Source organism: Rana temporaria, chromosome 8 (genome assembly GCF_905171775.1).
Source record: "Rana temporaria chromosome 8, aRanTem1.1, whole genome shotgun sequence".
Lineage (NCBI taxonomy): Eukaryota > Metazoa > Chordata > Amphibia > Anura > Ranidae > Rana > Rana temporaria.
The window spans coordinates 50859440-50874651 of record NC_053496.1 but is presented as its reverse complement, the minus strand read 5'-3'; the positions used below and the strand labels follow the sequence as shown (position 1 = coordinate 50874651).

General features: G+C 45.4%; 1 protein-coding gene across 2 annotated transcripts in view; it reads right to left on the bottom strand.

Moving 5' to 3' along the window:
• Positions 1-15212, bottom strand: part of LOC120946924 (alpha-2-macroglobulin-like) — a 114420-nt gene that overhangs the window by 30402 nt on the left and 68806 nt on the right. For both annotated transcript variants that reach the window (XM_040361747.1, XM_040361748.1), the window contains exons 21-26: positions 10203-10321; positions 8096-8147; positions 6008-6091; positions 5693-5869; positions 2845-2926; positions 2358-2514 (exon numbers count right to left, since the gene is read on the bottom strand). In XM_040361747.1, the coding sequence (XP_040217681.1) occupies positions 2358-2514; positions 2845-2926; positions 5693-5869; positions 6008-6091; positions 8096-8147; positions 10203-10321 (671 nt within the window). The remainder of the gene's footprint in view (positions 1-2357; positions 2515-2844; positions 2927-5692; positions 5870-6007; positions 6092-8095; positions 8148-10202; positions 10322-15212) is intronic.

The window sequence follows — 15212 nt, the reverse complement described above, 5'->3', positions numbered from 1 at the left end:
GCAACACCTAAGCAAGAGGCACCACTAACCAAACAATGCCACGAAGACCAAGGAACTCCCCACACAAGTAAGGGACAATGTTGTTGAGAAGTACAAGTCAGGGTTAGGTTATTGCACAGCAAACCTGCCAAGAGACGGCCGCACACCAAAACTCACGGACTGGGCAAGGAGGGCATTAATTAGAGAGGCAGCACAGAGACCTAAGGTAACCCTGGAGGAGCTGCAAAGTTCCACAGCAGAGACTGGAGTATCTGTACATAGGACGACAATAAGTCGTACACTCCATAGAGTTGGGCTTTATGGCAGAGTGGCCAGAAGAAAGCCATTCCTTTCAGCAAAAAACAAAATGGCACGTTTTGAGTTTGCGAAAAGGCATGTGGGAGACTCCCCAAAATGTATGGAGGAAGGTGCTCTGGTCTATTAAAACTAAAATTGAACTTTTTGGCCATCATGAAAACACTATGTCTGGGGCAAACCCAACACATCACATCACCCAAAGAACACCACCACCACAGTGAAACATGGTGGTGGTGGCAGCATCATGCTGTGGGGATGTTTTTCAGCAGTCGGGACTGGGAAACTGGTCAGAGTTGAAGGAAAGTAGAATGGTGCTAAATACAGGGATATTCTTGAGAAAAACCTGTACCAATCTGTGTGTGTTTTGAGGCTAGGACCTTTCAGCAGGACAATGACCCCAAAAACACTGAAAAATCAACACTTGAGTGGTTTAAGGGGAAACATGTAAATGTGTTGGAATGGCCTAGTCAAAGCTCAGACTTCAATCCAATAGAAAATCTGTGGTCAGACTTAAAAATTTCTGTTCACAAGCGCAAACCACCCAACTTGAAGGAGCTGGAGCAGTTTTGCAAGGAGGAATGGACAAAAATCCCAGTGGTAAGATGTGGCTAGCTCATAGAGACTTATCCAAAGCGACTTGGAGCTGTGAGACCTGCAAAAGGTGGCTCTACAAAGTATTGACTTTAGGGGGGGGTGGAAACTTTTGCAAGGCACTGTATATGTATGTGTGTGGGTGTGTGTGTGCAGTAGTGTATTTAGGTTTTGTGCTGTCCTAGGCCTGACTAAACTTGTGCACCCCCTAATTAAATATGACACACCCCTTCCTGTCAAGGCCACACCCTTTCTGTTTAAGACCCGCCCTGAAATTTTCAAGTGGGGACACTAGTTCTGAGGGCCTGGGGGGCATTGGATTCCTTTTAATTTGCATAGTGTGACAGGGTACACAACTCTGTGTATGTCAGTGAGAGGTTGGAAAGGGCAGCTTTTCCTATGTTGGAAAGGGTTAAGCCTGGCCAACAGGTAAACCTCCTCTCCCTCTCTATTAATTAGCCTGCACCTGATAGTGTATGGGGAGAGTGAGAGCTCAGAGGGAGATCCAGGCTGCACTGGATGGACACAGACTGGAGAGTGTCTGTGTATTCGTGGAATCAAGGTCTGTCAGAACAATTACTTATACTGGACTGTGTTTTTTTGTTTGTTAATACTAGAGCCGGAATAGCCGCTCTAGTAAAGCATAGTGAGGGACGCTCTTGTTTAGTTCACCTCCTAAGGTGGAGTAGGCCTATTTATTTGTGTTACTTTTTTTCATTGGACGCAATAAAGACGCATTTATTCGCCATTTCTGTCTAAAGATCAGTGACTTTACCACAATAGATTTCATCTCACTTCCTGTTTGGCTATGGGGCAGGGATGGTATAAAAATAAACTGACAGGGGATATAACCCTCCCTTACTCTATCCAAAATGAAAAAAAAAAGTGTTGCCTATAGTTCAACTTTAAGCGCAAATTTCTGATAATTTTATGGAGAGCACTAAGAAGATATAACTTTGCCAATGGTGCAGCAGAAAACATAGCACAGTGAGGAAGGTTTGTGGTCCAGGACGATAGGACAGTCAAAATTAGAAGCAGCGCCCCCCCCCCCCCCCCCCCCCCCCACAGTTGCAGAATTCCATCCCTCCGCATACCGGAAGCAGTGCGGGCAATTTATAGGGTTGCTAGACTAATTTGCCTCTCAGCCCAGTCCGCCCCATAAGACTGACAGTGTAGCGCAAGCCGCCGGGTACTCTTTCCGTGCTGCCCCCCCCCTTTAAAGTGCCGCCCCTCCTGCAAAGTGCCGCCCTAGGCCTGGGTCTTGTTGGCCTAGGCCAGGATACAGCGTTGTGTGTGTGTGTGTGTGTGTGTGTGTGTGTGTGTGTGTGTATATATAGAAATCACAGCCCCTATCAAAAATAAAATAACAAACCGCCTGCCACCTGTCAATTGGCACTCAAATCCTGGCACTATTTAATAAATGAAGTCCTTTTTTTGCAGCAACCTCCTCTTCCCCATTGCCACCTTACCTTTAAAGCATTATTAAAGAGTTGTCCTATATTATGGAAGCAGCCGTTGTCTTTCTGTTTCTGTAAAAGCCACGTCAAGCTGTCTGATATTTGTTTTGGGTCAATGTAAATGTGTGACTGAGCCTTGGAGAAGGACCTGAGAACGAACGCTGTTAGCCTGGAAAAAACAAAACACGTTATTCTGCTCTGTTCTCCTGTCAGCAAGCTTCCAGTGTTAAATTGTCAACATAGGGTAAATTGTGTTGATCACTCAGCTGACTGGCTCACACGTCTGGCCCTTTCAGTATGAGTGCTGCCTCATGGGACTACAGAAAGCTAAAATAAAGCCAGATTATGATACTTGCTATACCAGCTGCATTTTCAAATACATAAAGAATATACAGTATAAGTCTGGTATTTTAAATTTTCCTGGAGTTCCCCTTAAATAAAGCTAACAGTTTATTTATAACAATACGCTTTTTTGTTCCCCATTCCCAAGTGTCCATACCAAGTGTTCCCTTGTCCAAACCGAGGTCCAAAAGCACTGTACGAGCCATCATGGTGTTTGTAAATCAGCTGCTTCTGATATCCTGTAAAACAATAGGAAAAAAAATACGTTCACATTGCATTGCTTCTATCTGAAGCTTTAGCTTTAAAAGAGAAGTATGGACTTAAAAAAGAAAAACAAACAATTATACTCACCTAGGTGGATGCAACATCTGTAAGCTTCTGGGTCTGCACTGAGAACTGAGCAATCAAACACTGCTGATCGCTTAGTTCTCCCCCTCCGCTCTGAGCAGAGAGCTGGGAACTGTCAGTCACAGGCTTTCTGCTCTCCCCTCTGGCCTGTGGAAGGAGTGGGAAGTGCTGGCTCGGGCTCTCAGCAGATCGCTCTGTGACGTCAGCCGACACTGGACTTTAGCCCGCTGTAGCTGAAAACGGGTAACAGGAGTGCAGAGCTAAGTGCACTCCTGTGACCTACAGGATAAGTATAACCAAAATAGCTCTGGCTATATTTCTTTTTAAAGTAGATCTAAAAAGCACCTATACTATACGTCTGTATATGCAGAACAGCATGCTTGTTATACTCACTGTGGAACTTAAAGTGGTTGTAAACCCTCTACAACCACTTTTACCTACAGGTAAGCCTGTATTAAGGCTTACCTGTGGGTGCTTGAAATATCTCCTAAACCTCCACGGTTTAGGAGATATTTGCAAAAAAAACGGGCGCCGATGTCTATGGCACATGCGCCATAGACAACGGCGCAGGTGCACTTTAGAAACCTTTAGAAACGGCAATTGTGCTGTGACTGGCATGCGCGGGAGTGACGCCAGAGCCGCGATACCTGCAAGGAAGAGGGTGAAAGATGGAAGCTTCGTGGAGGCGAGGAAATCGGGGACATCGCAGACTTCGGTTTCACGTAAATGACACATAAGTAGCCCATTATGCTTTACCTTTGCAGGGAAACAAAGAGGCAGTAAAACCCATTAGGGTTTACTTTCTCTTTAAGGGGTTAATCCTCTGCATTGTGTAAAAAGGCTATTTGATCCTGTATGCATAGGTCATTCCCTCCCTGCACTGTCTATCTGGGGAAAGCCAGCTAACACAGGCAGAGTAGCCGACCTGCACATGCTCAGTTGTGTTTTTTATGCTGGAGAGAACATTTCCTTGTTCTCAGAGCTAGCCAGGTCACATGATATTGACATTACACATGTGGGCGTGCATACAGGCTGCAGTGGAAATCTCCTTCTATCTGAACTCTCAGAACTGGAGAAACTGTGCAGTTTAGCATGTGACCAAGGTATACTTTTCAGCCAAAAAGTTATATAGTGACAGTATTTTAATGTAAAAAGATTTATAAGCTGTGAGCACTTTGGGTGGGCAGATGAACCATTTTCATATTACTGGGATTAGTAATGCTTTTAAGGGATCTATCTGATCTGGAACTTTTACGGTCCCAATACTACTGGTTAGAAAATATATTATAGTATAGTATCAATATATTATTGATATTATACATTAGTATATTTTACCAACATAACAGAAAGGGGGGAAAAAAGGTGGTCTAAGACAAATTACCAATGGGCTGCAAAAATAATATAACCGTGTGTGTGTATGGCAAAGTAGGGAAATAAATAATTTAAGATGAACTTCAAGCTTATTAGAAAACAGGATATTGATTTAATATGGGGAGCTGCTGAAATCACACAGAACTGAATATGTAGTTCAGAATTTGATCCCCTAAAAAAATCGTGTCAGGGAAAGTTTCTCCTGCATCAGCTTGGCCTTTTTTTGTCCGGTTCAAGCAAATTAAAACCACGTTCCAAGGTAAGAAGTGTGCACATACAGATTCTTGTTTTATACATTTTTTTCACTTGTGCTTAAGTGTTGGAGAGGATTGCTAAACCCCAAAAATCCATGTGCTTTTTTTTTTTATCTTTGCAGAAAGTGCTGTCTTTATATTGTCCTGAATTGTGTTAGGTGGAGTTCTCCTTTTTAAGTGCGTTCTTCATACAATTTTTTTAAAAATAAATATCTGGGGCCAGATTCAGAAAGAATGGCTTAAGTTTAGGCGGGCGTAGCATATCTCATATACGCTACGCCGCCGTAACTTAGAGAGGCGAGTACCGTATTCACAAAGAACTTGCTCCCTAAGTTACAGCGGCGTAGCGTAAATGGGCCGGCGTAAGCCCGCGTAATTCAAAGTAGGCTGGTAGGGGGCGTGTTGTATGGAAATTAATCGTGACCCCACGTAAATGACGTGCCTAACGAACGGCGCATGCGCGCGCATGCTCAGTATCACGTCAAATTTTCTCCCTAAGTTACGCCGGCTCAATGCTTAGTCGACGTGAACGTAACCTACGCCCATCCCCATTCACGTACGACTTACACAAACGACGTAAAATACGACGCTGTTCCGACGTTTCCGACGTCCATACCTTAACATGACTTACCCCTGCTTTATGAGGGGTAAAGTTACGCCGGTCGTACGCCTTACGGAAACAGCATATTTTAATACGCCGGGCGCAAGTATGTTCGTGAATCGGCGTATCTAGCTCACTTGCATATTCGACGCGGAAATATACGGAAGCGCCCCTAGCGGCCAGCGTAAATATGCACCTAAGATACGACGGCGTAAGAGACTTACGTCAGTCATATCTTAGACAAATTCTTTGAATCAGGCGCCGAGATACGACGTCTCACATTCGGACTTACGACGGCGTATCTGGAGATATGCCGTCGTAAGTCCTTTGTGAATCTGGCCCCAGATGTTTAACACAGCAAGGCAATACATTTATATAACAATTGCAGAAGGATTAGCCATGTACCAAACCCACAAAACGCGCTCCCTCACCTGTGCTTAGGTAACTCAAGGCTTTTGATTTGAGCTCTGGGCTCAGCTGACCAGTATTATTGAGGTACTCCAAAATGAAGATATTGGGGGTAAAAAGAGCGATGTTCTGTTCCCCACATCCAGACGGCATCTTTAGCAGATTACCTAAATTCTGCATTGCTGTTCCCATGATATCACCTAAAATAGATACATAAAATCATAAGGTTATTTATTAATACAATAAATCTTTTTACGCTGCGCCATTCACAGCAGTTTTTATAACACTATACTCTTGTCATAGCAACTTTGACAGTAAACAATGTCTAATTTACTCACCAATCGCTGAGAAGTAGGCACGTTGAGAACCTTCTACTATCTGGCTTGGGAGCTTCAGGGAAATTGATTCTGTTATCGTAGTGCCTGTAGATACAGATTAAAGTGATATTAAACCCCAAAACACATGAATAAATGTAGCTGCATACCTTATGTCATCATTGCCTTCTGTTTCCAGTTTTGTGCACGGCAGGGGTGCCCAACCTTTTGAAGAGCGAGGGCCACTTAACCAACTTAGTAACCGGTCGTGGGCCACAATGAGCGGGATGGGTGGATGACAGGCTTGTGTCCACTCTGCATATGGAAAAAGGACACAGACCCACACTACTCTTTGGGTCCTCTGATCCAATCAGCCCAGGTGAAAGGGACACTAGACCGTTTACATCTGCCGCTCCATAGGGATGAATGGAGGGTTGGACCGATCACGTGAAAGGGGCCTAAGGCTGCTTTCACACTGATGCGCTGTGGTTTACCCATACCGCACCTGTGGCTTTCCTGCGGGTAAGCTGCATTTTGCCGTAGAATTCTATTATATCCTGCAGGTGTGGTGCACCTTTCTGAAACTGGACCAAACCCACAGGTAAAAAAACAGAAGCCTATTGCTCAATGCAGGAAACACATAGCCGCACCTGCAGATCAGTTTGAAAGCAGCCCAGTAACAACTGCACAACAGATATGCCCATATATACTCTGTGGTTTTAATAATAAACTTACCTTTTAATAAGTTGTCCATTCAGGTATCACCGGCTGTTGATGTCCCAGGAAAAATGCATTTGCCATCACTCTGCCTATGTCAGGAGCCAGTGCTATACAGGAAGCATCAGCTTATGTGGCTGTGCTACGCAGCCGCTTGCTTGCGCTACCGCTGGCTTCATTCACAAAACTGATGCTCTGGGATGGCAGATCAGCCAACCGTGATCTGGGCTTGCCAACCCTTCATCCCAGAGCAGGAGGTCGCAGGCCACATCAGAGGGCTCTGCGGTCCACATGTTGGGCACCCCTGGTCTACGGTATTGCCAGGCTATGAAGGTTTCTTTTGATGGGTTTCTGACATGCGTATTCCTGCCACCTGGTGCCTTGCACATTGGATGCATGCACTGTAAGAGCTGCTGGCACTGCTTGCAGCTGGCGCATGCACAGTAGGGGCTGTATGTCAGTGCTCTAGAGCATAGGGGCTGCTGATGCTGGAACGTAAGGGGTGCTGACACTGTCTGGCCAGCTCATATGCAATAGGGGCACACTGAGACTTTGGCCAGCTGGCACAGTGCACTGCTTGGAAATTAGAGCCTTAGACAGTGCCAGAGGCCTCTACTGTGCATTTGTCGTCTGAGCACAAGGGCTTGCTCCCAAAATAGGGACTTCACATCCACCTGCCCCACTCTTTTTTTTTTTAACTCCTCCTTACCTGTTATGCTGGATTGTCCTAAATGCACATACTCGCCTGTCCTGCAAAGCCAGCATTTCCCTGCTGCAGTCCAATGCTTGGCTACCCCGTTCATGCTGCCGCTTTCTCCTCTAATGCTAACAAGAGCCCTAATGCCTGCTCCATGTTCAGGCAGACAGTCCCCCCCCCCCCCCCTCATGACGCACATAAACTCGGACCACTGGCTGCTATGTGTCCCTGCAGCCTCCTAGGATATGTGGTGCATATATCCCAGGAGGCCTTAGAGAGAAGAAGATTGAGTGCAATGATGCCTAGGGTATCAAATGAGTGAAGGTCCGCTTTAACGTAGTAAGGCTTTTTTCTCTAAGTTCTTGACTTTATTACTTTGTGCAAAAACAAACATTGGAGGCCAGATTCACAGAGCGAGTACGCCGGCGTATCTACTGATACGCCGGCGTACTTTCAAATTTGCTGCATCGTATCTTTAATTTGAATCAAGATACAACGACTTCTGGCTTCGATCCGACAGGCGTACGGCTTCGTACGCCTTCGGATCGTAGGTGCAATACTTTGGCGCCCGCTGGGTGGAGTTTGCGTCGTTTTCCGCGTCGGGTATGCTAATTAGCTTTTTCCATCGATCCTGAATCTAGCCCTGGGTGTCTTGTATGAACTGGAATATTTACCTATAGACATAATATAAAACATACCATTACTGCAGACCATGGATGAGTGTGTCTCCTCTCTTTCAAATCCTTCGGGCTGAAAATTAAACACAAATCTATGTTATATTGTACTTACTTATACTTTTGAAGCATGTTGTCTGGCGGGAGAATATTCATAGGCATGCTTAAAATCTAAGATTCCTACAATACTGTAGTCTTAAAAACTCAAGTACATTTTAGGACCAACTCTTGTAGACGATTCGTCTATGAGGATGGTGTTGGGAACCTAAAGTACCTTGAAAAGACCCATAAAAACCATGCGGGAAATAAACCCAAGATGGTCTGTCTGCATGGACATGGTGATCTCTACAAGCACTAATATCCTGTACTGGAAAATAGCCCCTTAGTTGGTTCAATAATGCACACTATTGTTCCATTTTCCCCTCATCATTGATTGAGTTGATTCTGTAATTTGTTCCATTTTCCCTAATCATTAATAGACTTGATTCTGTAATGCGGATGGAAAGGATTACACCATATGCTGTTTGATACTACGCACCTCTCTAATGCCAAGAGTGCTTGGAAGGCTTCCTGTCATTTATTTTTGTAATAAGTTTCCTATTTGTAGATTTGAATTAGGTTTGGAATGCTTTGTTCCATATTTCTAATTGTCAATAATTATGGAATGTTTTTTACAAGCAATGTATTGATCTGATGCTTATAAATATATAGCCGGATTCAGGTAGAGCGGCGCTTCTTTGTACCGGCGTAGCGCAGGTCATTTACGCTACGCCACCGCAAATTAGAGAGGCAAGTGCTGTATTCACAAAGCACTTGCGTCCTAAGTTATAGCGGCGTAGCGTAAATGTCCCGGCGTAAGCAGGCCTAATTCAAATTGGGAAGAGGTGGGCGTGTTTTATGTGAATAAGGCATGGCCCCACGTAATTGACGTTTTAATCGTACGGCGCATGCGCCGTCCGTGGACGTATCCCAGTACGCATGCGTCGGATAGAATGCCTAAGATACGTCGAACACTGCCTACGACGTGAACGTAATTTACACACAGCCCTATTCGCGTACGACTTACGCAAACAACGTAAAAAGATATGCTTGTTCTGACGTCCATACTTTGCATGGGCTGCGCCACCTAGAGAGCAGCTTTATCTTTACGCCGGCGTATGTCTTATGTAAACGGCGTAACTAATTGCGACGGGCGTAAATCGTGAATCGTGCATAGAATGCATTAAGGTGAAAAAACTTTTACCTTTACAACCCCTTTAATAACCTTCATATGAAATTCATGATCATTAGTAGCAACTTGGTGCAATTGGTTAATCATACACCTGAATCTAATCCTACAAAATCCTTGACTTGGTGCAAGTTTACAAAGTGTGCAAGTGTAAGAATTGGTGCTAGTTTGAAGCTAAAGGATAGTCACACCAAATATTAATTTGTTTTAGATTTGATAAAAATAAACAATTACAATATAAATATTTTTTAAGCATTATTACTTGACAGCATTTCTTCACACCTGCCTAGGTTTTACGGGGTAGTGGGCAGGGGCGGACTGACCATTGGGGCTCTCGGGCACTGCCCGAGTGCCCCATGCCACTAGGGGGCCCCATCAGGGTTGCCAGCCTACAAATCTAAGGGAGAACGTAGATTCTCGGTCCAAGGACCACGGCTCTGGAATGCTCTACCCACGACCATCCGCTTGGAAGAAAACCATCGGGTTTTTAGGAAAAAACTGAAGACCCACCTCTTCTGAAAGACCTGCACAACTTTGGATGCCAAGCGCCTTGAGGCGATTAAGTTCGCATTTGTTGCGCTATATAAGTTTCTCACTCACTCACTCACTAAAACCAGGGACAGTGAAAATCTGTGTTTTTTTTACATCTGTCCCTGATATGTCTGAAACCGACATGCTTTTGATGTGAAAATCCAGAGATTTTAACTGCCCCGCCTCTGCACTGCCTCCTGGCGTGGTGGCCATCTGTAAGCCCGGGGGCCTCATAGTCTTCTAATGCCCGGGGGCCCCATGAGTTGTCAGTCCGCCCCTGGTAGTAGGGCTTGGGACTGGGAATTTTTTTAAGTAAGTTGCACAAATATTGAATTCCTATGCAGTGAATGTTAAATTACAAAATGGGCTCACCTCCACTAGAATATGTTTGATGATTGTGTCCTTTCTCCCTTGTGTTGGGTTCACAATCTCATTGCCGCACAGTCCTCCTCCTGGCAGGGTCTGAGCACTCACTGTAAAGTTCACTTCACCTGAGAAAAACACAGGAGGATCTCTTACAATACACCTATGTACAGGTACTCCTCTCTTAGATTAATCTACCACTCCGGACAAAAATAACAAGAAAAAATGAATAACCCATTAAAAGATAAAATAACAAAATTTGCTCTTGTTGTCATTGTATTTTCAATGCAGATATTTCTAACCACAGTATTATCACTAGCTGGCCTCAGCTTAGTGGCCAGCATTGTTCTTCCTCTCTACCCAGGTCCAGGGCCGCCATCAGGGGGGTACAGGCAGTACACCTGTAAGGGGCCCAGATGGCAACCCCCTAAAAAAGGGGGTCCGGAGGCCCACAGGGCCCTAGATGGCAACCCCCCCCCCCCTTTTTTATTTTTTTTATAAAAAAGAAAAAAAAATTATATATTTTTATTTTCTTTTTATTAAAGGGCCAATTCTTTTTTTTTTTTTTTCTTTTAGAGGTCCGGAGGTCCCCAGGGCCCCTGGATGGCAACCCCCCCCCTTTTTGTTTTTTTTATAAAAAAATATATATATATATTTTTTTTTTATTTCTTTTTTTATTAAAGGGCCCAGAGGTTTCTTTTTTTTTTTATTATTATTATTAAAGGGCCCAGGGCCCCGGATGGCTACCCCGCTTTTTTTTATATATTTATATTTTTCTTTCTTCTTTTTTTTTGTAAAGGGCCCCCCCCCCGCTTCTCAATTTGCGGCACCCCCCCCACTTCTCAATTTCCGGTCTCTGCTCCAGGGGGCCCATGCCTGAAGCTGTGTAAGGTGCCCTATAATTCCTGATGGCGGCCCTGCCCAGGTCCTCTTGGACCTGCCCCAAGCTGTGACTGGACAGTGAAAGGATAGGCAGAACAGTGATGAGCTTTCTTTCTTTCTGTCCCTCTGCTTTCTCCACCTATCAGTAAATAAACTGATTGGCTCCTTGCATTGCTTCTTCTCCTCACATTCCAACCCTGCTGTATAGGGGACTGAGTAAGGCTACTGCCAGGTCACATTCAGGAACTTACAGGAACTTACACTGCATTTAAAAATAAATTTTTCGATCTATTAATACAGAGATGCATTTATTTCTGTCTTTTTACAGTATCAGTGTAAGAGAAACTCAGGTAACAAGCGCAGATAACAAGAGATGCACAGTAAATGACATGTAATGGCACATGCGTGAGCGCGTGTGGGCACACGTGCGCGCATTGGCGCCAGTCCGCCTATTTAAACCTGCCAGTGACATGCACACTTTGCTGAGTGGTCTTTTCAGCTAGTGCCTGTTTACCCGATCTGTACCAGTTTCCTGTATCCAGACCCGGCTTGCCTGAACCTTCCTGTTGACCTTCGCTTGCCTACTTGTGATCCCGGCTTGTGCTTGACTCCGCTTCAGCCTGATGTTCCTGTGTATCAAACCTGGCCTGTTTCCCGTCTTTGCCTCTGCCTCGCGTCTCTGTACCTGCTCTGTCTGGCTGTTAATGACCGCCTGGCTCACGTCCTGGCTACACTTCCAGTTGCTGATTCAGCGACATGGAGTTCCTGCTCTCAGTTCTGGCCCAGCTCTCTCCAGTCACCTGGTTCCTGCCAAGACCCAGCCAGAGCCATCTGCTACAGCGGCCTTCGTACCACTCTGTCCTCCACTCCCTGTCACCACTACCAGGGGTGTTGGACATTAGGTGCAAGGGAAGCCCCCTCTACAGCTCGATCTCCACCAGGTACGTGACAATCAGCCTAGAGTTTAGAACTTCAGGTTTAGGCCTTTATCTTGCATGGACCTAACCTCTGCTTCTCTGATAGACGGATAACGGACCTTTATCACTTACACAATTTTCCACATTTCTGAAACTAAACCCTGGTCATTCATTATCCCAAATGCCATGATAAAGGGTCCTATGTGTCCTGGAAATGTTGCATGCCTTATTGTGTGATTCAAATGCAATAACAGCAGTTTTCTATGAAATGCTCATTTTGGTGTGCAGAGAACACGGCTACAGTATCTCACAAAGGTGAGTACACCCCTCACATGTTTGTAAATATTTTATTAACACTGAAGAAATGACACTTTGCTACAATGTAAAGTAATGAGTGTACAGCTTGTATAACAGTGTAAATTTGCTATCCCCTCAAAAAAACTTAACACACAGCCATTGATGTCTAAACTGCTGGCAACAAAAGTGAGTACATCCCTAAGTGAAAATGTCCAAATTGGTTCCAATTGGCCATTTTCCCTCCCCTTTTGTCATGTGACTCGTCAGTGTTACAAGGTCTTAGGTGTGAATGTGGAGCAGGTGTGGTAAATTTGGTGTTTATCGCTCTCACTCTTTCATACTGGTCACTGGAAATTCAACATGGCACCTCATGGCAAAGAACTCTCTGAGCATCTGAAAAAAAGAATTGTTGCTCTACATAAAGACGGCCTAGCCCTAGGCTATAAGAAGATGGGCAAGACCCTGAAACTGGCCAAGACCATACAGCGGTTTAACAGGACAGGTTTCACTCAGAACAGGCCTTGCTATGGTCGACCAAAGAAGTTGAGTGCACATGCTCAGCATCATATCCAGAGGTTGTCTTCGGAAAATAGATGTATGAGTGCTGCCAGCATTGCTGCAGAATTTGAAGGGCTAGGGGGGTCAGCCTGTCAGTGCTCAGACCATACGCCGCACACTGCATCAAATTGGTTTGCATGGCTGTTGTCCCAGAAGGAAGCCTCTTCTAAAGATGATGCACAAGAAAGCCTGCAAACAGTTTGCTGAAGACAAGCAGACTAAGGGCATGGATTACTGGAACCATGGTGATCTGTGGTCTGATGAGACCAAGATAAACTTATTTGGTTCAGATGGTGTGAAGCGTGTGTGGCGGCAACCAGGTGAGGAGTACAAAGACAGGTGTGTCTTGTCTACAGTCAAGAATGGTGGTGGGAGTTTCATGGTCTGGGGCTGCATGAGTGCTGCTGGCACTGGGGAGGTACAGTTCATTGAGGGAACCATGAATGCCAACATGTACTGTAATATACTGAAGCAGAGCATAATCATCTACCGCAGAGTAGTATTCCAACATAACGACCCCAAACACACCTCCAAGACGACCACTGCCTTGCTAAAGAAGCTGAGGGTAAAGGTGATGGACTGGCCAAGCATGTCTCCAGACCTAAACCCTATTGAGCATCTGTGGGGCATCCTCAAATGGAAGGTGGAGGAGTGTAAGGTCTCTAACATCCATCAGCTCTGTGATGTCATCATGGAGGAGTGGACGAGGACTCCGGTAGCAACCTGTGAAGCTCTGGTGAACTCCATGCCCAATATGATTAAGGCAGTGCTGTAAAATAATGGTGGCCACACAAAATATTGTCACTTTGGGCCCAATATGGACATTTTCACTTAGGGGTGTACTCACTTTTGTTGCCAGCGGTTCAGACATTAAAGGGGTTGTAAAGGTTTGTTTTTTTACACAAGGTGAGCCCGTTCACCTGCCCGTTCACCTGCTGCGCTCACCCCATACATCCTCTTCTCCACTCAGTCTGGCCGTTGATTGGCTAGATTGGTTGGATTGATAGCAGCGCAGCCATTGGCTCGTACTGCTGTCAATCACATCCAATGACGCAGCGCGCCGGGGGCGAGTGATACAGTCTGCGGCTATAGCTGCCGGCTGTATCACTGGAGCGCGCCCACAAGAACTAACCCCCATGAAGGGGGTTAGTTCTTGCAGGGAGGAGCTGAGACAGCCGCCGAGAGACCCTAGAAGACCAGGATTGGGGCCACTCGAAACGAGTGCACAGTGGAGGTAAGTATAACGGGCCAGATTCACAAACCTCGGCGCATCTTTATGCGGGCATAGCGTATCGAATATACGCTACACCGACGCTGCGCAGAGCGGCGAGCACAGTATTCACAAAGGAAATGCTCCCAACGTTGCGCCGGCGTAACCTAAATTCGTAGGCGTAAGCCGGCCTAATTCAAAGTAGGTGGAAGTGGGCGTGATCCATTTAAATGAAGCGTGACCCCATGCAAATGATGGGCCGAACGAACGGCGCATGCGCCATCCCGTGGCAGCATCCCAGTGCGCATGCTCAGAATCACGTTGAAACAACTGCCTAAGATACGTCAAATCACTGCTTACGACGTGAACGTAACCTACGCCCAGCCCTATTCACGCACAACTACGTAAACGACGTAAAATACGACGGCTGTTCCCTGGTCCATACCTTTGCTTGAGTTGCGCCTCATAGATGGGGAATAACTATACGCCGGACGTAAGCCTTACGCAAACCACGTATATAATGCGCCGGGCGCAAGTACGTTCGTGAATCGGCGTATCTCACTCATTTGCATATTCGAATATTAAATCAATGGGAGCGCCCCTTGCGGCCAGCGTAAATATGCGCCCACGATACGACGGCGTAGGAAACTTACGTCGGTCGGATGAAGCCTAATTTCAGGCGTATCTTGCTTTCAAAGTCAGGCGTATAGATACGACGGCGCATTTGTGCACTTACGCGGCGTATCTCGAGATACGTCGGCGTAAGTGCTACGTGAATCCGGGCCAACATGTTTGTTCTTTGTTTTTTTTTCTTTAATGGCTGTGTGTTGAGTTATTTTGAGGGGACAGCAAATTTACCATGTTATACAAGCTGTACACTCAGTACATTGTAGCAAAGTGTAATTTCTTCAGCGTTGTCACATAAAAAGATATATTAAAATATTTACAAAAATGTGAAGGATGTACTCTTGTGAGATACTGTATATGAATCCCAATCAGGAATTGAAGCATAAATGGCAAATGCGCTATAACCTGAAATAATAAACACAAGGTGATAGCCTGTGGGTCCATGATCACAAGAAGGGTGGAGGGGTCTCTCATATACGCTACGCCACCGTAAGTTAGAGAGGCAAGTGCTGTATTTACAAAGCACTT